The following is a 17,192-nucleotide window of genomic DNA, read 5'->3' as shown; positions in this document are numbered from 1 at the left end:
AGCTTGATGCCTTGATAAGCTCCTTTCCTGAGGACGGCTCACCTCTCACAGTTCTGGGCGACTTTAACCTCCCCACGTCTACCTTTGACTCTTTCCTCTCTGCCTCCTTCTTTCCACTCCTCTCCTCTTTTGACCTCACCCTCTCACCTTCCCCCCCTACTCACAAGGCAGGCAATACGCTCGACCTCATCTTTACTAGATGCTGTTCTTCCACTAACCTCATTGCAACTCCCCTCCAAGTCTCCGACCACTGCCTTGTATCCTTTTCCCTCTCGCTCTCATCCAACACCTCCCACACTGCCCCTACTCGGATGGTATCGCGCCGTCCCAACCTTCGCTCTCTCTCCCCGCTACTCTCTCCTCTTCCATCCTATCATCTCTTCCCTCCGCTCAAACCTTCTCCCACCTATCTCCTGATTCTGCCTCCTCAACCCTCCTCTCCTCCCTCTCTGCATCCCTTGACTCTCTATGTCCCCTATCCTCCAGGCCGGCTCGGTCCTCCCCTCCCGCTCCGTGGCTCGATGACTCATTGCGAGCTCACAGAACAGGGCTCCGGGCAGCCGAGCGGAAATGGAGGAAAACTCGCCTCCCTGCGGACCTGGCATCCTTTCACTCCCTCCTCTCTACATTTTCCTCCTCTGTCTCTGCTGCTAAAGCCACTTTCTACCACGCTAAATTCCAAGCTGCTGCCTCTAACCCTAGGAAGCTCTTTGCCACCTTCTCCTCTCTCCTGAATCCTCCGCCCCCTCCCCCCTCCTCCCTCTCTGCAGATGACTTCGTCAACCATTTTGAAAAGAAGGTCGACGACATCCGATCCTCGTTTGCTAAGTCAAACGACACTGCTGGTTCTGCTCACACTGCCCTACCCTGTGCTCTGACCTCTTTCTCCCTCTCTCTCCAGATGAAATCTTGCGTCTTGTGACGGCCGGCCGCCCAACAACCTGCCCGCTTGACCCTATCCCCTCCTCTCTTCTCCAGACCATTTCCGGAGACCTTCTCCCTTACCTCACCTCGCTCATCAACTCATCCCTGACTGTTGGCTACGTCCCTTCCGTCTTCAAAGAGAGCGAGAGTTGCACCCCTTCTGAAAAAACCTACACTCGATCCCTCCGATGTCAACAATTACAGACCAGTATCCCTTCTTTCTTTTCTCTCCAAAACTCTTGAACGTGCTGTCCTTGGCCAGCTCTCCCGCTATCTCTCTCTGAATGACCTTCTTGATCCAAATCAGTCAGGTTTCAAGACTAGTCATTCAACTGAGACTGCTCTCCTCTGTATCACGGAGGCGCTCCGCACTGCTAAAGCTAACTCTCTCTCCTCTGCTCTCATCCTTCTAGATCTATCGGCTGCCTTCGATACTGTGAACCATCAGATCCTCCTCTCCACCCTCTCCGAGTTGGGCATCTCCGGCGCGGCCCACGCTTGGATTGCGTCCTACCTGACAGGTCGCTCCTACCAGGTGGCGTGGCGAGAATCTGTCTCCTCACCACGCGCTCTCACCACTGGTGTCCCCCAGGGCTCTGTTCTTGGCCCTCTCCTATTCTCGCTATACACCAAGTCACTTGGCTCTGTCATAACCTCACATGGTCTCTCTTATCATTGCTATGCAGACGACACACAATTAATCTTCTCCTTTCCCCCTTCTGATGACCAGGTGGCGAATCGCATCTCTGCATGTCTGGCAGACATATCAGTGTGGATGACGGATCACCACCTCAAGCTGAACCTCGGCAAGACGGAGCTGCTCTTCCTCCCGGGGAAGGACTGCCCGTTCCATGATCTCGCCATCACGGTTGACAACTCCATTGTGTCCTCCTCCCAGAGCGCCAAGAACCTTGGCGTGATCCTGGACAACACCCTGTCGTTCTCAACTAACATCAAGGCGGTGGCCCGTTCCTGTAGGTTCATGCTCTACAACATCCGCAGAGTACGACCCTGCCTCACACAGGAAGCGGCGCAGGTCCTAATCCAGGCACTTGTCATCTCCCGTCTGGATTACTGCAACTCGCTGTTGGCTGGGCTCCCTGCCTGTGCCATTAAACCCCTTCAACTCATCCAGAACGCCGCAGCCCGTCTGGTGTTCAACCTTCCCAAGTTCTCTCACGTCACCCCGCTCCTCCGTTCTCTCCACTGGCTTCCAGTTGAAGCTCGCATCCGCTACAAGACCATGGTGCTTGCCTACGGAGCTGTGAGGGGAACGGCACCTCAGTACCTCCAGGCTCTGATCAGGCCCTACACCCAAACAAGGGCACTGCGTTCATCCACCTCTGGCCTGCTCGCCTCCCTACCACTGAGGAAGTACAGCTCCCGCTCAGCCCAGTCAAAACTGTTCGCTGCCCTGGCCCCCCCAATGGTGGAACAAACTCCCTCACGACGCCAGGACAGCGGAGTCAATCACCACCTTCCGGAGACACCTGAAACCCCACCTCTTTAAGGAATACCTAGGATAGGTTAAGTAATCCCTCTCACCCCACCCCCCCCCTAAGTTTTAGATGCACTATTGTTAAGTGACTGTCCCACTGGATGTCATAAGGTGAATGCACCAATTTGTAAGTCGCTCTGGATAAGAGCGTCTGCTAAATGACTTAAATGTATGTATAAATGTAATGTATGTACAACATGCAATAAGATTTTACTGAGTTACAGTTCATATAAGGAAATCAGTCACTGTATCTCTGTGCATTCAAATTGCCATCGATTCATCCGTGAAGAACACACTTCTCCAGCGTGCCAGTGGCCATCAAAAGTGAGCACCTGCCCACTGAAGTCAGTTACGACGCCAAACTGCAGTCAGGTCAAGACCCTGGTGAAGACGACGGGCACGCAGATGAGCTTCCCGAAGTCGGCTTCTGACAGTTGGTGCAGAAATTCTCATCAGCTGTCCAGGTGACTGGTCTCAGACGATGCCGCAGGTGAAGAACCCCGGTAACGGGATTGATTTGACAACACCCAGTGAAATAGCAGCGCGCCAAATTCAAAAATACTCATAATAATAATAATAATAATAATTCATAAATCATACAAGTGTTATACCTCAGTTTATATTTGAACTTCTTGTTAATCCAGCCACAGTGTCAAGATTTCAAAAAGGCTTTAAGGTGAAAGCAAACCATGCTATTATCCGAGGACAGCACACCAATCAAACACATTAAAATCATATTTCAACCCGCCAGGCACGACGTAAAAGTCAGAAATAACGATATAATTCATGCCTTACCTTTTGAAGAGCTTCTTCTGTTGGCACTCCAATATGTCCATTAACCTGTTAAGTCTACCCCCTACTTTTTCGAACATTCTGTTAAAAATCGTGCAACATTTCAGCGCTCTGCAACTCATGCCAGGAATATAGTATATGCATATGATTAGTATGTGTGGATAGAAAACACTCAGACGTTTCTAAAACTGGTTAAATCACGGCTGTGACTATAACAGAACGTGCGTTTCATCGAAAAGCACAGGAAAATCTGATCACTGAAAATTGGAAAATATATCAATGCGCCACTTGAATGTGTTGTTGAATAGAAACCAAATTACCTGGAGCCGAGGTTGCAATACCTACAGCTTCCACACGATGTCAACAGTGTTGTCATTTGCCTAGGATTTTTTTCTTGGTCAAACGGACAAGAGACAGCCCATTTCTTCCGGTCTTCGACCGGATATTTTGGTTGAGATTTATCAGGACATTATTTCAGGACATACAGCTATAGAATATACATCGCCTCGTGATCAATTTGATCGATTTTTAACGTTTACTAATACCTAAAGTTGCATTACAAAAGTATTTCGAAGTGTTTTGTGAAAGTTTATCGTCAACTTCTTTTATTTTAAAAAATGACGTTGCGTTATGAAACAGTTTTTTTCCTTGATCACACAGTCTTCATAGATCGATATCTAGGCTATATATGGAACGATTTAAAATCGGGGAAAAAAGACTCAATAGTGATGTTTATGGGACATCTAGGAGTGCCAACAAAGAAGATGGTCAAAGGTAAGTGTAATGGTGAGAGCTTTGCATGTCTTAGGGGTATATTTTATTTCTGCATTTTGTGTAGCGCCGACTATGCTAATTATTTTGTTTACGTCCCCTGCGGGTCTTTAGGGGTGTAGCATGCTATCAGATAATAGCTTCTCATGCTTTCGCTGAAAAGCATTTTAAAAATCTGACTTGTTGGCTGGATTCACAACGAGTGTAGCTTTAATTCAGTACCCTGAATGTGTGTTTTAATGAACGTTTGAGTTTTAACGAGTGCTATTAGCATTTAGCGTAGCGCATTTCCATTTCCAGATGTCTAGATGGGACGCATGCGTCAGGGGTCGACTCAAGAGGTTAAACATCACAAATGGTCCATATATCCAAATGGTCCGTTATATCCCCAAAATGTCAATTTTTTGGAGCGTTTAATTCAGAAAAACACTGGTTGCATGACTACAAAGTATCTAATAATTTACCTGTAAACTTGATCCAAACATTTCAAACAACTTTCCTAATCCAACTTTAAGTATTTTTAAACTTAAATAATTCCGTCAAATTTAAGGCTGAATAAACTGTGTTCAATACCGGATTTAAAGAAAGTGGAGCGAGCTTTCAGGTCATGCGCCCCAACCACAACAGTACACTTGGCTATCCACCCAGATAGAGAAATTAAGAAGTAGCCATTTCCTAAGAAGAAACATCAACCAATTTCTAAAGACTGTTGACATCTAGTGGAAGCAATAGGAACTGCAAGCAAGTGCCTTAGAACTCTAGATCCACATAGAAAAGAGAGTGACCCCAAAACAAAAAAAAAGAATCCTGGATGGTTTGTCCTCTGGGCTTCGCATGCCAAATAAGTTCTGTTATACTCAGACATAATTTTAACAATTTTAGAAACTTTAGTTTTCTATCCAAATCTACAAATTATATGCATATCCTAGCTTCTGGGCCTGAGTAGCAGGTAGTTTACTTTGGGCACGCTTTTCATCCGGACGTGAAAATAGTGCCACCTAGCCTTGAGAAGTTTCAATCAGCTTCTTGATATGCCACACCTGTCAAGTGGATGGATTATCTTGGTAAAAGGAGAAATGTTCACTAACAGGGAGGTAAACAAATGTGTGCACAAAATACAAAAAAAATCTGGTATCTTTTCTTCAGCTCATTTATATTTTAGTTTGTGTATTGGCTCTGATGCTACCATGGTTATGGATAATCCTGAATGAATCGTGAATAATGAGTGAGAAAGTTAGACCAAACAAATATCACCCCCCCCCCCCAAAAATTTTTTTATTTATCTCCCTGTTTTGTAATGGTGAGAGGTTAGCATGTCTTGGGGGTATGATATAAAATGCTAACCTCCCCTGTTAGTGTAATGGTGAGAGGTTAGCATGTCTTGGGGGTATGATATAAATTGCTAACCACCCCTGTTAGTGTAATGGTGAGAAGTTAGCATGTCTTGGGGGTATGATATAAATTGCTAACCACCCCTGTTAGTGTAATGGTGAGAGCTTAGCATGTCTTAGGGGTATGATATTTGCGAGTCTGTAGCTTTCATTATTCAGGATTCATTCAGGACTATCTGTAATCATGGTAGCATCCACATTAATGTAGACATCTTAAACATATTCTATTCTTATTTACAATAAAAGTGACTCCAAAATGACAACACAGTATTTACCATTAATTTCTATTGGGCACAAAATAACCGGAAACAAACCAACCCATTTCTAGAATCACAAGCTTGATGTCGTCATTGTATGCTATGAATTTGGGACCAAATCCTACAATTTTGACTACTTTAGTACACATTAAAGCAAATTTGGCCCAATACCTTTGGGGGGGGGACTATGTACAGAAATTGCTTTAATTTCTAAACGGTTCCCCGATATGGATGAAAATACCCTCAAATTAAAGCTGACGGTTTGCACTTAATCCTCATAGTGTTTGTTTGATTTCAAAATTGAAAGTGCTGGAGTGTAGAGCAAAAAAATACAAAATACAAAAAAAAAGAGTCACTGTCCCAATATGTGGAGCTCACTTGAACACATGGAGAAACACCACGCCAGCTCCATTCAATCAACCAGAAAACCCACAACGACTAACGACAGCTTGTAAAACCAGAGGAAATTGCAACCTGAGCAAAACCTACTAGAAGAATGACCTCCTCCACTCCTCTATGCGAGCTAGGCTACCTGCCCGTTATCGTACAGAAACAGACGGCGCTGCCTGGCCAATGAATGTCACTTCTCATGAGTCTACTGATGACCAAGGACTATTTTAAAATTACATTTGTTCCTTCAGCATCTTCTTCCAACTGCCACACACTCAAAACACTTCGTATCAATCCCAAATAGAACCATTTTCCCAATTTAGTGCACTACTTTTGACCAGGGCCCATAGGGCAGTGCACTATATAGAGTATAGGGTGCCATTTGGGATTAAAGAGGATAGTTTCCATCTCCTGTGGATATTAAGTGGTCTCTGATTTGAGGGGGAAACAAGGTTGAGCCATAGCAGCACTTAGTTACTACTCTAGTCCAGGCACTGAACTGACTGAAAACAGTGAAAAACACTACAATTACTACAGAGTTTAGTTAGCCACTACAGGAGTTTAGAGAGAGACACACAGCGAGAGAGAGAGACACACAGCGAGAGAGAGAGACACACAGAGAGAGAGAGAGAGAGAGACACACAGAGAGAGAGAGAGAGACACACAGAGAGAGAGAGAGAGAGAGAGAGACACAGAGAGAGAGAGAGAGAGAGAGAGAGACACAGAGAGAGAGAGAGAGAGACACACAGAGAGAGAGAGAGAGAGAGAGAGAGACACACAGAGAGAGAGAGAGAGAGACACACAGAGAGAGAGAGAGAGAGAGAGAGACACAGAGAGAGAGAGAGAGAGAGACACACAGAGAGAGAGAGAGAGAGAGAGACACAGAGAGAGAGAGAGAGAGAGAGAGAGACACACAGAGAGAGAGAGAGAGAGAGACACACAGAGAGAGAGAGAGAGAGACACAGAGAGAGAGAGACACAGAGCGAGAGAGAGAGAGAGACACACAGAGAGAGAGAGAGACACACAGAGAGAGAGAGAGACACACAGAGAGAGAGAGAGACACACAGAGAGAGAGAGAGACACAGAGCGAGAGAGAGAGAGAGAGACACAGAGAGAGAGAGACACACAGAGCGAGAGAGAGAGAGAGACAGAGAGAGAGAGAGAGACACACAGAGAGAGAGACACAGAGACGAGCCGTATGTGTGCATAACTGTTGGTACATTGCGCAACCACGCAAGTAAATAACACCCCGCCCTCCCATTAGTTACATGAGGTGCCTTTCAGGAGTCAAAGACAAACTCGTCTAGTGCTGCTCCAGAGCGGTAGAGGACGTAATGCAGGAAATGTGGAGGGGGCTTGGGCAATGGTGGAGGGGTAGATAGAACACGTGTCAGATGAAAGGAGGGAACAGGAGCCCTCTCCTTGGCTGAGGAGACACACTGTCACACACACAGACACTCACCTCGCTGTACATGCGAGAGGCATTGCATAATGTTTTAGAAATGGCTCCAGCGTTACCGTACACCGCTTGACTAAACTAGTGCCCATCACATGATGGGGAGAAGACTGCTGCTGCCCTTTCCCTAGCCAGGGACACCACTCTCTCATAGTGATGCTGCCCTTTCCCTAGCCAGGGACACCACTCTACTCGTGACGCTGCCCTTTCCCTAGCCAGGGACACCACTCTACTCGTGATGCTGCCCTTTCCCTAGCCAGGGACACCACTCTCTACTCGTGATGCTGCCCTTTCCCTAGCCAGGGACACCACTCTCTACTCGTGATGCTGCCCTTTCCCTAGCCAGGGACACCACTCTCTACTCGTGATGCTGCCCTTTCCCTAGCCAGGGACACCACTCTCTACTCGTGATGCTGCCCTTTCCCTAGCCAGGGACACCACTCTCTACTCGTGATGCTGCCCTTTCCCTAGCCAGGGACACCACTCTCTACTCGTGATGCTTCCCTTTCCCTAGCCAGAAACACCACTCTCTACTCGTGACGCTGCCCTTTCCCTAGCCAGAAACACCACTCTCTCATAGTGACGCTGCCCTTACCCTAGCCAGGGACACCACTCTCTCATAGTGACGCTGCCCTTTCCCTAGCCAGGGACACCACTCTCTCATAGTGACGCTGCCCTTTCCCTAGCCAGGGACACCACTCTCTCATAGTGACGCTGCCCTTTCCCTAGCCAGGGACACCACTCTCTCATAGTGACGCTGCCCTTTCCCTAGCCAGGGACACCACTCTCTCATAGTGACGCTGCCCTTTCCCTAGCCAGGGACACCACTCTCTCATAGTGACGCTGCCCTTTCCCTAGCCAGGGACACCACTCTCTCATAGTGACGCTGCCCTTTCCCTAGCCAGGGACACCACTCTCTCATAGTGACGCTGCCCTTTCCCTAGCCAGGGACACCACTCTCTCATAGTGACGCTGCCCTTTCCCTAGCCAGGGACACCACTCTCTACTCGTGACGCTGCCCTTTCCCTAGCCAGGGACACCACTCTCTACTCGTGATGCTGCCCTTTCCCTAGCCAGGGACACCACTCTCTACTCGTGATGCTGCCCTTTCCCTAGCCAGGGACACCACTCTCTACCGTGATTGCCCTTCCCTAGCCAGGGACACCACTCTCTACTCGTGATGCTGCCCTTTCCCTAGCCAGAAACACCACTCTCTACTCGTGATGCTGCCCTTTCCCTAGCCAGAAACACCACTCTCTCATAGTGACGCTGCCCTTTCCCTAGCCAGGGACACCACTCTCTACTCGTGATGCTGCCCTTTCCCTAGCCAGAAACACCACTCTCTCATAGTGACGCTGCCCTTTCCCTAGCCAGGGACACCACTCTCTCATAGTGATGCTGCCCTTTCCCTAGCCAGAAACACCACTCTCTCATAGTGACGCTGCCCTTTCCCTAGCCAGGGACACCACTCTCTCATAGTGACGCTGCCCTTTCCCTAGCCAGGGACACCACTCTCTCATAGTGACGCTGCCCTTTCCCTAGCCAGGGACACCACTCTCTCATAGTGACGCTGCCCTTTCCCTAGCCAGGGACACCACTCTCTCATAGTGACGCTGTTTCCCAGGGACACCACGTAGTGATTTCCCTAGCCAGGGACACCACTCTCTCATAGTGACGCTGCCCTTTCCCAGCCAGGGACACCACTCTCTCATAGTGACGCTGCCCTTTCCCTAGCCAGGGACACCACTCTCATAGTGACGCTGCCCTTTCCCTAGCCAGGGACACCACTCTCTCATAGTGACGCTGCCCTTTCCCTAGCCAGGGACACCACTCTCTCATAGTGACGCTGCCCTTTCCCTAGCCAGGGACACCACTCTCTCATAGTGACGCTGCCCTTTCCCTAGCCAGGGACACCACTCTCTCATAGTGACGCTGCCCTTTCCCTAGCCAGGGACACCACTCTCTCATAGTGACGCTGCCCTTTCCCTAGCCAGACACACCACTCTCTTTTAAAATAGAGAAACTGTTTCCAGAACGTTGATTTCCCTGAATGATTATAACTCATGTTCTCATGGTTCTCTCAACTCTTTGCAACAGACATATAGTGAGCAATATGTTTGCATCGTCAAATCGCAATACATATGCAGTAGATTCGTGAGAGTTACAATACATACCAATACCTCAGTATGGTGATAATATGGTACAGTGATATGGTATGATCCCCTCAGTATGGTGAAAATATGGTATGGTGGTAATATGGTATGGTGAGGTCTCTCAGTATGGTGGTAATACGGTATGGTGAAAATATGGTATGGTGGTAATATGGTATGGTGAGGTCTCTCAGTATGGTGGTAATATGGTATGGTGAGGTCCCTCAGTATGGTGATAATATGGTATGGTGGTAATATGGTATGGTCCCTCTGTTTGGTGGTAATATGGTAATATGGTATGTTGAGGTCCCTCAGTATGGTGATAATATGGTATGGTGAGGTCCCTCAGTTTGGTGGTAATATGGTAATATGGTATGGTGAGTTCCCTCAGTATGGTGGTAATATGTTATGGTGATAATATGGTATGGTGATAATATGGTATGGTGGTAATATGTTATGGTGAGGTCCCTCAGTATGGTGGTAATATGTTATGGTGGTAATATGGTATGGTGGTAATATGGTATGGTGGTAATATGGTATGGTGGTAATATGGTATGGTGGTAATATGGTATGGTGGTAATATGTTATGGTGGTAATATGGTATGGTGGTAATATGGTATGGTGGTAATATGTTATGGTGGTAATATGTTATGGTGGTAATATGGTATGGTGATAATATGGTATGGTGGTAGTATGGTATGGTGGTAATATGGTATGGTGAGGTCCCTCAGTATGGTGATAATATGGTATGGTCCCCCAGTATGGTGATAATATGGTATGGTCCCTCAGTATGGTGATAATATGGTATGGTGGTAATATGGTATGGTGAGGTCCCTCAGTTTGGTGGTAATATGGTAATATGGTATGGTGATAATATGTTATGGTGGTAATATGGTATGGTGAGGTCCCTCAGTTTGGTGGTAATATGGTATGGTGATGTCCCTCAGTATGGTGGTAATATGTTATGGTGGTAATATGGTATGGTGAGATCCCTCAGTATGGTGGTAATATGTTATGGTGGTAATATGGTATGGTGAGGTCCCTCAGTTTGGTGGTAATATGGTATGGTGAGGTCCCTCAGTATGGTGATAATATGGTATGGTGGTAATATGGTATGGTGAGGTCCCTCAGTTTGGTGGTAATATGGTATGGTGATGTCCCTCAGTATGGTGGTAATATGTTATGGTGGTAATATGGTATGGTGAGATCCCTCAGTTTGGTGGTAATATGGTATGGGGAGGTCCCTCAGTATGGTGATAATATGGTATGGTGGTAATATGGTATGGTGAGGTCCCTCAGTATGGTGGTAATATGTTATGGTGGTAATATGGTATGGTGATGTCCCTCAGTATGGTGGTAATATGGTATGGTCCCTCAGTTTGGTGGTAATATGGTATGGTGATAATATGGTATGGTGGTAATATGGTATGGTGAGGTCCCTCAGTATGGTGGTAATATGGTATGGTGAGGTCCCTCAGTATGGTGGTAATATGGTATGGTGGTAATATGGTATGGTGATAATATGGTATGGTGGTAATATGGTATGGTGGTAATATGGTATGGTGGTAATATGGTATGGTGATAATATGGTATGGTGATAATATGGTATGGTGATAATATGGTATGGTGAGGTCCCTCAGTATGGTGGTAATATGTTATGGTGGTAATATGTTATGGTCCCTCAGTTTGGTGGTAATATGGTATGGTGGTAATATGTTATGGTGAGGTCCCTCAGTATGGTGGTAATATGGTATGGTGATAATATGGTATGGTGAGGTCCCTCAGTATGGTGGTAATATGTTATGGTGGTAATATGGTATGGTGAGGTCCCTCAGTATGGTGGTAATATGGTATGGTGAGGTCCCTCAGTTTGGTGGTAATATGGTATGGTGGTAATATGGTATGGTGAGGTCCCTCAGTTTGGTGGTAATATGGTATGGTGGTAATATGGTATGGTGAGGTCCCTCAGTTTGGTGGTAATATGGTATGGTGAGGTCCCTCAGTATGGTGGTAATATGTTATGGTGGTAATATGGTATGGTGAGGTCCCTCAGTTTGGTGGTAATATGGTATGGTGAGGTCCCTCAGTTTGGTGGTAATATGTTATGGTGGTAATATGGTATGGTCCCTCAGTTTGGTGGTAATATGGTATGGTGAGGTCCCTCAGTTTGGTGATAATATGGTATGGTGAGGTCCCTCAGTATGGTGGTAATATGGTATGGTGAGGTCCCTCAGTATGGTGGTAATATGCTATGGTGAGGTCCCTCAGTATGATGGTAATATGGTATGGTGGTAATATGGTATGGTCCCTCAGTATGGTGGTAATATGGTATGGTGAGGTCCCTCAGTTTGGTGGTAATATGGTATGGTGGTAATATGGTATAGTCCCTCAGTTTGGTGGTAATATGGTATGGTGGTAATATGTTATGGTGAGGTCCCTCAGTATGGTGGTAATATGGTATGGTGGTAATATGTTATGGTATGGTGGTAATATGTTATGGTATGGTCCCTCAGTTTGGTGGTAATATGGTAATATGGTAGAGAGAGACAAGGTTTGATCAGTCATGGAAAAAAAGTGCTGAAAACACATTGGCTCCCTATTTAAAAAGATGAGGAAGTACAAGCTATGAAGGACAAATGTTGAAGTTTTGGCGCAGCCAAATAGCACAATAAATTGTGAGATATTGCCATAACTATAAGATTAAAAACATCATCAAAAACAATGGCCCGACATGTTAACTATGAGTTAACTTCGCACATCACTAGTTACTAGCATGTGTTAGACAGACAGTTACAAGATTGTGTTTTACTTTATTTCGTAGGATTTCCATTAGCTGATGCCAAGACGTAAGCTAATCTTCCTGAGGTGCAGCAAACACACAATAGCATATACTAGTTGAGTGAACTAGCCTGTGTTCCAACAGACAGATACTAGTTGAGTGAACTAGCCTGTGTTCCAACAGACAGATACTAGTTGAGTGAACTAGCCTGTGTTCCAACAGACAGATACTAGTTGAGTGAACTAGCCTGTGTTCCAAACTAGTGAACTAGCCTGTGTTCAACAACAGACAGATACTACTAGTTGAGTGAACTAGCCTGTGTTCTAACAGACAGATACTAGTTGAGTGAACTAGCCTGTGTTCCAACAGACAGAGTGAACTCAAATCTAATCTATTTGTCACAGCCTGTGTTCCAACAGACAGATACTATACAACAGGTGTTACAACAGGTGTTGAATACAACAGGTGTACAACAGGTGTGCAACAGGTGTACAACAGGTGTGCCAAGCACACCTCACCGTGAAATGCTTACTTACAAGCCCTTAACAAACAATAACGTTTAAAAACAAAAGAACATATTTTACTGTAGTATAAGTAACACAATAAAATAACAATAACGAGGATATATACATGGGGTACCCGGTACAGAGTCAATGTGCGGGTGTACAGGTTAGTCTTTTTGTGCATGTAGGTAGGGGTAAAGTGACTACGCATAGACAAACAGCGAGTAGCAGCAGTGTAAAAATAAAACTGATTCTTACAGACACATGAACAAACTGACTCACACACACCGATCCGTCACATAAACTGACTCACACACACACACACTGATCCGTCACATAAACTGACTCACACACACACACACACTGATCCGTCACATAAACTGACTCACACACACACTGATCCGTCACATAAACTGACTCACACACACTGATCCGTCACATAAACTGACTCACACACACTGATCCGTCACATAAACTGACTCACACACACTGATCCGTCACATAAACTGACTCACACACACTGATCCGTCACATAAACTGACTCACACACACTGATCCGTCACATAAACTGACTCACACACACTGATCCGTCACATAAACTGACTAACATAAACTGACTCACACACACTGATCCGTCACATAAACTGACTCACATAAACTGACTCACACACACTGATCCGTCACATAAACTGACTCACACACACTGATCCGTCACATAAACTGACTCACACACACTGATCCGTCACATAAACTGACTCACACACACTGACACACTGACTCATAAACTGACTCACATACACTGACTCACATAAACTGACTCACACACACTGATCCTGACTCATAAACTGACTCACAACACTGATCCTCACATAAACTGACTCACACACACTGATCCGTCACATAAACTGACTCACATAAACTGACTCACACACACTGATCTGACTCACATAAACTGACTCACACACACCAATCCGTCACATAAACTGATTCATACACACCAATCCGTCATATAAACTGACACACACACACACACACACACACACAGATCCGTCACACTGAGAAGAGAGGGGATGACAGCACAGGAGAGCCCAGGCTTCACCTTTCCACATCAAATGCACTTTCACCATCCAATGATAGTCTGCCTGATAACTTTAAAATGCAAACTAGGTACCCCCCCCCCCCTCCGCCGCCTCCTCTCATCCCCGATGGGGAGTCGGCATAACCCGTGGAGTACTATAGAAAGAACAACGTTCCCTCGCTGTTATGTACATGATTCGTCCGAATGAAATCGCTCTTCCATAATCGACTGTCTGCCACCCTCTCATCCACCCTGAAACCTAAACAGACAGACAGCTCCAGAGACGACGTGCTGCTTTACGCGAGGTCAAATGACATATAGAGGAGAAGGTCAAGACATCCAGAGGCAGAGTCCAAGTTCTCCTATAGGCAACAATATATAACCGGATATCAATCTACAAGTCGACATGGGTGACACGGATTCAATTGGATGAAAATGCCAAGCACACCGGCGTGCTCCTTCACAGAACATATGGCGCGTATCAGGAATGGAACCGAAAGAAAAACAGAGTGGGTCTACTAATGTTTGAGATATCAACATATCTATTCAGTACTCTGTATTGTGTGTTCTTTACCAGACGGAGAAACTAAAAAAATGTTTTTTTTTAAAGACTTACTTCTCTGGCAGTGGTTCTGAGTCCAGCAGCGCTCTCCAAATTGCCCGTTGATGGTGGTCTGTGGGCAGGTGGTCTTCCCCTGGGCCGTGCCCGGACACACGTCCCCACACTCTTGGTTGTTCTTATTGGACACTATGTAGTTGTCCTCCACCGTGTCCAGGATCTTGGACCAGTCCAGGGTGGAGAGGTAGCAGAGGTCCGGGTTCTTCTCCAACCTCACGGCTCCTCTAGTGATGTTCATGAGGCTGTGGAGCCCCAACTCCTTCAGGTGCACCATCTCAAACAGAACCAGGGCGTAGTTGAAGAACAGGTTGTTGCCTCGGATCACCGTCAGGTTGGGGAACAGGTCGCTGAGGGATTCCAGACCGTAGACCCTGAACAGGAGGAGGAAGTCGGTGACCACAGTCAGCTTAGGGTAGCTGATTCCCCTAAAGTCCTCAGTCTTGAACATGAGGAGGATCTTCAAGTGGCCCTCGATCACCGTGCAGTTCTCCAACAGCTGCAGGTTGGTCACGTTGTTACGGATGTCTTTACTCTGACAGACTGGAGAAAGGGAGAAGAGGAGACATGTCAGTAGCCATCTTGATAAGCACTTGGTTCATTGAATGACAGAAATGTGACTGATTCAAGACAAGAACATAAAAATAAGTTGCAGTAACGTCGGTTAGTGTTGGTTTTAAGAAACACGGATGAGTGTAAAATTTAAAATTAAAACCACAAGCGGGAGATAGCGTCATTGCCTTCTCTCTTCCAGCTACAACCACGAAACACTAATATTTTACACACAAGAGAATCAAGCCATTCATCGGGCCGCTGCATTCTCTTAGATAGCTACTGTACAGCACCACTTGGTTTGGACTGGATTTCCCCTCAGTAATGTCACAGACTCACACCTGAAATGTGTGTTATTTCATAGTTTAGACGTCTTCACTATTATTATACAATATATATATAAAATAGCAGAAATGTATGTATGCATGTCGGTCCCATATATATGTAAACAATCACATTTCTTTAAATGCATCTTCCTTACCCTACCACCCCTCCCTTAATTGGAGTAAACTAGTGATAATGGTAATGCTAGGAATAAAAAGCCTGGAAGGCAACTTTTCATAATCTATACTGGAAAAAAATATGAACGCAATATTTCACAGACAGAATGAATATTTCACTCAAATTCTGTGCACAAATATGTTTACATCCCAGTTAGTGAGCATTTCTCCTTTGCCAAGATAATCCATCCACCTGACAGGTGTGGCATATCAAGAAGCTGATTAAACAGCATGATCATTACACAGGTGCACCTTGTGTTGCGGACGGAAAAAAGGCCACCCTAAAATGTGAAGTTGTGTCACATTACGATGACAACACAATGCCACAGATGTCTCAAGTTGAGTGTGCAATTGGCATGCTGACTGCAGGAATGTCCACTAGAGCTATTGCCAGATAATTAGATATTCATTTCCCTACTATAAGCCGCCTCTCCTATGGCATTTTAGAGAATGTGGCAGTATGTCCAACCAGCCTCACAACTGCAGACCATGTGTAACCACGCCAACCCAGTACCTACACATCTGGCTGCTTCACCTGCTGGGTTCGTCTGAGACCAGACACCTGAACAGCTGATGAAACTGCACAACCGAAGAATTTCTGCAACAACTGTTAGAAACCGTCTCAGGGAAGCACATCTGCGAGCTCATCGCCCTCACCGGGGTCTTGACCTGACTGCAGTTCAGCGCCGTAACAGACTTCAGTGGGCAAATGTTAACCTTGAATGGCAAACTGGCACACTGGAGAAGTGTCCTCTTCATGGATGATTCCTGTTTTCAACTGTACCGGGTAGATGGCAGACAGTGTGTATGGCGTCGTGTGGGCGAGCGGTTTGCTGATGTCAACGTTGTGACCAGAGTGCCCTATGGTGGGGTTATGGTATGGGCAGGCATAAGCTACAGACAACGAACAAAATGACATTTTATGGATGGCCATTTGAATGCACAGTGATACCGTGAGGAGATCCTCAAGCCGTTTAACCTGCAGCCATCACCTCACGTTTCAGCATGATAAATTAACCATCCTTTGTCGCATCTGTACACAAATCCTGGAAGCTGAAAATAAACCCACTTCTTCCATGGCCTGCACACTCACCAGACCTGTCAACCACGGAGCATGTTCGGGATGCTCTGGATCGACGTGTTTTCGACAGCGTGTTCCAGTTGCCACCAATATCCAGCTACGTCTCACAGCCGTTGAAGAGGAAGTGAGGCAACATTCCACAGGCCACAATCAACAGCCTGATCAACTCTATGTGAAGGAGATGTGTCACGCTGCATGAGGTAAATGATGGTCACACAAGATACTGACTTGTTTTCTGATCCAAACCCCTACCTTTTTTTTTTAAAGGTTTCTGTGACCAACAGATGCATATCTGTATTCCCAGTCATGTGAAATCCATAGATTAGGGCCTCTAATGCATTGATTTCAATGGACCGATTTCCTTTATATGAACTGTAGTTCAGTAAATTGTTCAATGTTACGTTGATGTTTTTGTTCAGTGAAGTTGAGCTGAGCTGAGCTCACTGTTGTGTTG

The 17,192-nt window shown here is 45.9% G+C and overlaps 1 protein-coding gene across 1 annotated transcript in view; it reads right to left on the bottom strand.

The window, feature by feature from the left end:
* Window positions 1–17,192, bottom strand: part of insrb (insulin receptor b) — a 213,848-nt gene that overhangs the window by 144,742 nt on the left and 51,914 nt on the right. The window contains exon 2 of the mRNA XM_046300006.1: window positions 14,606–15,148. Coding sequence (XP_046155962.1) covers window positions 14,606–15,148 — 543 coding nt within the window. The remainder of the gene's footprint in view (window positions 1–14,605; window positions 15,149–17,192) is intronic.

The sequence above is a fragment of the Oncorhynchus gorbuscha genome, linkage group LG15 (assembly GCF_021184085.1).
Source record: "Oncorhynchus gorbuscha isolate QuinsamMale2020 ecotype Even-year linkage group LG15, OgorEven_v1.0, whole genome shotgun sequence".
In the NCBI taxonomy this organism is placed as follows: Eukaryota; Metazoa; Chordata; class Actinopteri; order Salmoniformes; family Salmonidae; genus Oncorhynchus; species Oncorhynchus gorbuscha.
The sequence above is the reverse complement of the archived record's forward strand: the minus strand, read 5'-3'. Positions and strand labels throughout refer to the sequence as shown.